Source organism: Bufo gargarizans, chromosome 2 (genome assembly GCF_014858855.1).
Source record: "Bufo gargarizans isolate SCDJY-AF-19 chromosome 2, ASM1485885v1, whole genome shotgun sequence".
Lineage (NCBI taxonomy): Eukaryota > Metazoa > Chordata > Amphibia > Anura > Bufonidae > Bufo > Bufo gargarizans.
In genome coordinates this window covers 72,246,721-72,254,390 of record NC_058081.1, presented here as the reverse complement: position 1 = coordinate 72,254,390, position 7,670 = coordinate 72,246,721, and the positions used below count along the sequence as shown (strand labels likewise).

Below are 7,670 nucleotides of genomic sequence, written 5' to 3'. Positions count from 1 at the left end.
ATAGAAAGCCAGACAGGAGTTCTAGAAAGAACAGTGTACGCTATTTCTGAGGAAAGGTACAACCTGATTCTGAGCGCATTGTGAATTTACCCTCTGAGTATCTTGCATAATCAATACCTGCCATCTTGTGAAATAAGCCTGCTTGTGATCTAAAGGACTGTGTTACCACCTGTATGTACAAAGTTGGACTGTTTAGTAAAGCAACGTTTGGTTCACTAAACCACCTGTGTACCTCACTTATTCCAACTATCAACCGGTGTGCCACCGTTAAAGGCACTGGCGTCACGAACCTTAAAGGGACCTTGCCCCAGGCACTTAAAATACCCGTAACATCCAGGGCACCTCATCCACCATCAGGCCTGGTCCCTACATACAGAGTGTGCCCCAGAGGAACCGTGTCTACCTCTCCTTCACTGCCACATGCCTGCCCAGGGTTCTCCAATACAGTGAGCAACCCTCGATTGCCCATAACCGTGACCTCACTTCGCTATACCCTGCAGGTCTGGCGTGTTGCAGCAGCGCACAGCTTACAGCCTGGGAGGTTTTTTTCTCCCAGGCTGTGAGCTGTGCGCTGCGATTGGCCAGCGCTGCAGCCTAGGAGAAGGAGACGCCCACAGGACAAGGGAAGACCCGCCTACTATAACTTAGAGAGTGAACATACCGGAGGGCATAACGGGAGAACGGAGCCGCGCCCGGGGATAATAGTAAGTGCAGTGAGATCCCCGGGCGCCGCTCTATATGGCAGCATACTCCGTTCACATAGCTTATACAAGTGAAAGGTCCTCTTTAAAATGGCAGACTTGACCTGTTAAAAGGAGGGTGATGCATGAAATCATTGTTCTTCCATTGTTAACCATGATGATCTGCAAAGAAACGCGTGCAGCCACAGGCTTCACAGGCAAGGATATTGTGGCTACTAAGATTGCACCTCAATCAACAATTTATAGGATCATCAAGAACTTCAAGGAAAGAGGTTCAATTCTTGTTAAGAAGGCTTCAGGGCGTCCAAGAAAGTCCAGCAAGCGTCAGGATCGTCTCCTAAAGAGGATTCAGCTGCGGGATCGGAGTGCCACCAGTGCAGAGCTTGTTCAGGAATGGCAGCGAGCAAGTGTGAGCGCATCTGCACGCACAGTGAAGCGAAGACTTTTGGAAGATGGCCTGGTGTCAAGAAGGGCAGCAAAGAAGCCACTTCTCTCCAAAAAAAACATCAGAGACAGATTGATCTTCAGCAGAAAATATGGTGAATGGACTGCTGAGGACTGAGGCAAAGTCATATTCTCCGATGAAGCCTCTTTCCGATTGTTTGGGGCATCAGGAAAAAGGCTTGTCCGGAGAAGAAAAGGTGAGCTCTACCATCAGTCCTGTGTCATGCCAACAGTAAAGCATCCTGAGACCATTCATGTGTGGGGTTGCTTCTCATCCAAGGGAGTGGGCTCACTCACAATTTTGCCCAAAAACACAGCCATGAATAAAGAATGGTACCAAAACACCCTCCAATCCAACAACAGTTTGGTGAAGAACAATGCATTTTCCAGCACAATGGAGCACCGTGCCATAAGGCAAAAGTGATAACTAAGTGGCTCGGGGACCAAAACGTTGACATTTTGGGTCCATGGCCTGGAAACTCCCCAGATCTTAATCCCATTGAGAACTTGTGGTCAATCCTCAAGAGGCGGGTGGACAAACAAAAACCCACTAATTCTGACAAACTCCAAGAAGTGATTATGAAAGAATGGGTTGCTATCAGTCAGGAATTGGCCCAGAAGTTGATTGAGAGCATGCCCAGTCGAATTGCAGAGGTCCTGAAAAAGAAGGGCAAACACTGCAAATAGTGACTCTTTGCATAAATGTCATGTAATTGTCGATAAAAGCCTTTGAAACGTATAAAGTGCGTGTAATTATATTTCACTACATCACAGAAACTACTGAAACAAAGATCTAAAAGCAGTTTAGCAGCAAACTTTGTGAAAACTAATATTTGTGTCATTCTCAAAACTTTTGGCCACGACTGTACATACTTACACAGAGAATGCTATCAATCACTAATAACACCTCCCACATGTACAACTGAAGCCAGAAACAGCAGAGATATAAATGTATAAAATACAAATTTTACTGAATCTTTTCTCGCTAAAACGATATAATCAAATTGCTCAGCTTCTGCTGCTCTGTAACTGTCACCGCCAGACATCTGAGAAGCTCTGACAGACGTTCTTCAGAACCTCCTGTCTAAGGTTCTTTTGTTTTGTCATCTCGTTTCCCTCTCTCAGCTGTCATCTAGTTGCACTGATTGCATCCCTTTAAATCCCCTCCCATACTGCATCACTTTGCGGTTTATACAACTTCCTGGAGTGTGCTGATGCTAGAAGCTGTTACTGCTGTATCCACAAGATAAGTCTGTTTTCTTTATTTCTGTTTGCCTGTGGTCTTGATCCTAGGTGACCCTGACTGTCTCCGTATTAAGTGTAGGGAGCCGGTGGTCATGTCCCCTCACTATTATAGGGTGTTTAGGTGTCATACAGTCGAGGAACGAGGGTATGCAATTTTCTACCATTGAGATTTTTGCATAGGCTGAGCAGTAAGGGAGAGAGCTAGGTCTCTTACAGGGCTTACCCTATTGTTCCTTAGTTTTGGATCAAGTCAGTCGGATCTTCGTTTGTGTCTTCTAGTTTTCTGTAACACCATCCGTGACAGTAACATTGTGCCTGCATATTGCACTGTATTTAGTGGCGACATGTCCTCTTTAAAGGTGTTTGCCCATCTCAGACATTGATTAAACTTCGCTAGGATATGCCATTGATATCAGATAGGTGCGGATCCCAACTCTGGGACCCACTCCTATCTCCAAAAATGTGCCCTCAAACTGAAATACGACACACTGCAGTATGCACATGCACAGCATGTTCGCCATTCACAGCTATGGGAGGTCTGAAAATAGCTGAGTGAGCACACTTGGCACAGCATACACAGCCATATCCCCATTCACTACTATGAGACTGCCAGAAATAGCCGAGCCAGCACTTGGCTGTTGTTGGAACTTGCAAAGCTGTGAATGGAGTTTGGCCACGCTTGTCTGGTGTGCTTTCCTTCACTTCAGGAGTCCATTCTAGAGATACGAGAAGGTCCCAGAGGTGGGACCTGCACGTATCTGACATTGACGCCATATTCTAGCGATATGCCATCAATGTTTGAGATGGGAATAACCCTTTAAGGAAACCAGCAACATATTAAAATGTTGTTTTCCAAGTCCCCATGTCAGTAAGTTTGGGACAACTAACAAACCAGCATATCCTTATGCAGCTGAGGTTTAGATGCCTCTGTCACCAAATATTTCGGAATTATGTAGTAGAAGAACTTGTCTATTATCAGACATAAGGCTGGCAGCTAAGGGCACATGCACATTGCACCGATGAGATCGCTAGATGTACAGTCCTCGGCTTTATACAGGATAAGATGTGAATCATGTGTAGGCAGGCTAATTGGGATTCTTGAGGTAATAAGAACTTTCACCATCTCTCTTAGGAATCCTGTCAGAATTAATTTTGATTTTTACTTTTTATATACTGCTATATACAGGTGCATTTCAATAAATTCAAATATCATCAAAAATTCATTTATTTCAGTAATTTAATTAAAAAAGTGAAACTCATATTATATAGATTTATTACACACAGAGTGATCTATTTCAAGTGTTTATTTGTTTTAATGTTAATGATTATGGCTTATAGCTAATGGAAGCCCAAAAGTCAGTATCTCAGAAAATTTGAATATTGTGAAAAAGTTCCATATTGTAGACTGATGGTGTCACACTCTAAACAGTTAATCAACACAAAACACCTTCTAAGGTTTCCTAAGCCTTAAAATGGTCCCACAGCGTGGTTCAGTCGTTTACACAATCATGGGGAAGACTGCTGACTTGAAAGTTGTCCAGAAGACAGTCATTGACACCCTCCACAAGGAGGGTAAGCCACAAACGGTCATTGCTAAAGAAGCTATCTGCTCACAGAATGCTGCATCCAAGCATATTAATGGAAAGTTGGAGTATAGGATTGATGCGTACTGTGATAGGTTTTATATGCCGAAAGCTGCTTTGACGCATGTGATGTGGGCTTCTCCTCGGCTGAGAAGGTATTGGGAGGAGACTATGGGATTTATTGAGGATATATATAATTGTAGTTTACAGATTAATGCAATTTTGTATATACTTGGCTATGTTTCTGAAATCTCTGTATCGGAGAGTCACCAATTGGCCATCCTGAGCCAGAAAAACTATAGCACAGTGATGGTAAACCTTTTAGAGACCAAGTGCCAAAACTGCAACCCAAAGCCCACTTATTTATCGCAAAGTGCCAACAGCCTACTACAGTCCAGTATAGCATGTACTTTATCATTTAGCTATAATAGCCTACATTCAGTGCGCTGCCTGTGCTGTTCATAGTGCGCCCTGTACTGATGAATGGCAGGAAAAGTCTAAGGCATATTGGTACACCATAGACTTTTTCCAGGATGCGGCTGCCCACAGAGAGGGATCTGAGTGCCGCCTCTGGCACCCGTGCCATGGGTTCGCCACCTATAGCGTATCATTAGAACTTAGAAGTATCCGTTGTTACCTACGGTCTATGGATTTATTTCACATAGGAAAACTGTATTATTAGTTGATTGGCGGTTGGGATGAAACATTTGGTCGCTTTCATGTATGTCTACGTTATTGAAGTATTTGTCTTCTCCATGTCTATAAATATTTTTGGATGTCCTTCATAGTTTCCTCCGCTTTGCTGTGTACGAGTGAGGGTCTGGTTGGTCTTGCAGCTTATCTTTTGATCATCTGATATTTTGTGAAGGTGATGGATAACCAGTGTGTGGATTGGGGGAAACTTTTGTTTTAATACTGCCTTGTTGACACCAAAATTTTTAGGGCACCAAAAATAAAAAAGATTAGGCTACCCTAGGTAAAGTGGTTGTCTACTGCCTTTACCATTTATTATTGGGATCTATAATGCTTTGGTGGGAAATAATAGGAGAAGCCTGGGTATTGTTTCCTCACCAGCGTTCTGCAATTCAGGCAACAAAGAGACACAGGCTGCCATAAAACAGCCTGCATCTGCTGAGGGACTGACCGGAAAGCCTGCCATGCTCTGGAATTGTAAATGGAGCACTTCCAATAATAACATTATTAAGGAATTGCTAATTACTTTACAAATAATTTCTTCTGTTGAGTCTGCAGGATGCTGATGAGCCAGAGTTGCTGCCCTTCTCCCACCTGGCAAGCTGTTTCTGTCATCTCTACTGCGTATCTATAGGATTGAGTTGTGCCTTTGCAATGAATGGGTTAAAAGGTGGAGAAACACATTTTAAGGGTCAATGAGTTGAGTGTATATATAAAGCGGTGACACCACAGGGCAGCAGGTTGTAAGAACAAGGGAGGGAGCTCAGACTGTTCCTGTGCCCGGTGATCTATCTGCCAAGCTGTTGGGGCTTTTTTAAGGTGGCCTCTATACGGTATTTCGTTGTGTGTGATGTAGTATGTCAGCAAAGTGTTCGTCTTTGTACAGCGAGGTGTGGCTTAGGCAGTAGGAGGCAACAGGTAGCTGAGGAAGGAGGCATTGGGTGCTGGCTAAACACCTGGCAGCATCCTCCATTAACCCCGGAGTGCTGGATCCCAGAAGAAGACCTTCAAGTACTGAGCTATATAACTAGCTGCACTCTCTGGTCCTCATGCTGGATAACAAGGGCAGAATGGAGATCACTCAGAGGCAGAAGGTAAGATGTTGGGGTATTACACCCACTTCTTTGTCGTTATCATACATTATTATTCACTGTGGTGTGGTTACATAGCTAAAAGGCCAGTGCCTCTATGCAGATGTTGTCCTCGGTTGGATTTGAACCCGGGACCCTAGTGCAAAAACATTAGTGCTATTCACCGTTCTTCCCATCACATGTGTCTTCACATTTTCTTTGGGCATGTATTATTTTATTATGTGTTTCAATTTCTCTACTCCGAATAATCCACTGGATTTTTGGTGTGAATTATGTGTGAACCTTGGCTAAAGTTTGAAGCCATACACATGAGATAGCCGTTGGCCAAACACTCGACATCTACCTGTCGTGAACCTCCCATACATATGCAGCTTCCAGACTCCTCTCCTTGTCTCCTGAGAACCAACCGATCGGGCAGCCGAAATCCAACATGCCCAAACCTTATAGCCCCCCCATACCTTTTCTCTCCCCCTCCCCTTCCATCAACCATTGAAGGACAGTCAGGAGGCCACCATGCGCATTAGATGGTCGGCAGGGAACGTAACAATCCTACTACATACAGAGTGGATGCTGCCTGATCAACGTTTCGTCAGGAGTTACAGTAAAGAGCAGGATGTAAGTGTTTCTTGTAACCATTAAAGGGTAACTGTCATGTTTTCATTAAAAAAAATCAATTTTAGCAAATGTTACTGCTGCAGCAGCATTATGCACAAAGCAATCTTTAGTTTCTTCACATACCACTGTCTTCCTTAATTGTTTCCCTTAGTTACGGCTGTTTAAACATTTACAATATGAGGACCTTCTCAAGATGGCTCCTCTGCCAGTTCTCTGAGGCCAAAACTGCTATCCCTCACTTCCCATACAAACTTGCTGTAGCCAGCAGCTCCCTGCCAGCCAATCAGATTGGATTACTGCGAGAGACACGCCTCCCCACTCTGAAGCCTAATGCAGGAATGCAGTGTGAAGGACCGCCCCTCTGTCTTCCTAGCTGGAGACGGATGAGCCATAGCAACGGTCTTTTGAGAGAGCAGTGGAAAGGGAGAGGGGACATTAATGAAAGCCGTTATTATAAGGTAATTACAGATCTTTGGGCAATCATTGACAGACTAACTCAGGTATGCATGCCTAGCTCTAATAAACTAGCAAATAAAAAAAATATGGCAGTTATCCTTTAACCAAGCTGTTTGACCACAGAATCCGCTGCATTATCCGCTGCTCTCTGTCTACACAGCAACTCTACGGCAGAAAAACACTGCATCCTTACTTTCAACTTCTACTGTGCCTTAATACAGTTCCGAAAATAAGTTACGGCCTAAAAACTATAAAAAATTATTTCTTGTACAAGAGGCAATAACTGTTCTCTGCTGGTGGTGTAGTAATGCGCGGCATAGGCAATATTCATTTTCGCAATATTTTGCTAATTTTTCACAAAATATTTGCAATAAATTAGCAAATTTTACAATTCGTGATCTCCAGTCATTATTTTCGCGATTGCGCAAATCCGCACTAATGATGCGCATATTTTTTGCTCAATACATGCAACTTCTCATGTTATCAGGTCTGAGTAGATATTACTGACTGGTGCACTAAGTATTGTTGTGACATCACAGCACTATGTCTGTAGCGTGTATGTATGGACAGCAGAGAAACAGTAACTCCTATCACACTACCTAACACCCTGCACTGGCACCTATCAGCTACACTATATAACTATCTAACCTACACGGACTATCTGTATTATATATATATGAGCTAACTATCTATGTAATGTAATTGGATAAGGAATAGGATCCAGATGAAAGCACAGAGCACAGCAATGACACTGCTCCCTCTCTCAGAACTGCAAAAAAAAGCAGAAAATGGCTGCTGGGGAGGTTCTTATATAGTAAGGGGTAGGCAGTTTTCCTATTGGT

The 7,670-nt window shown here is 43.5% G+C and overlaps 1 protein-coding gene across 1 annotated transcript in view; it reads left to right on the top strand.

Moving 5' to 3' along the window:
* The first annotated feature begins 5,606 nt into the window (after positions 1-5,606).
* Positions 5,607-7,670, top strand: part of GCK (glucokinase) — a 43,071-nt gene continuing 41,007 nt past the window's right edge. Inside the window, exon 1 of the mRNA XM_044283054.1 lies at positions 5,607-5,760. Coding sequence (XP_044138989.1) covers positions 5,716-5,760 — 45 coding nt within the window. The 5' untranslated portion in view covers positions 5,607-5,715. The remainder of the gene's footprint in view (positions 5,761-7,670) is intronic.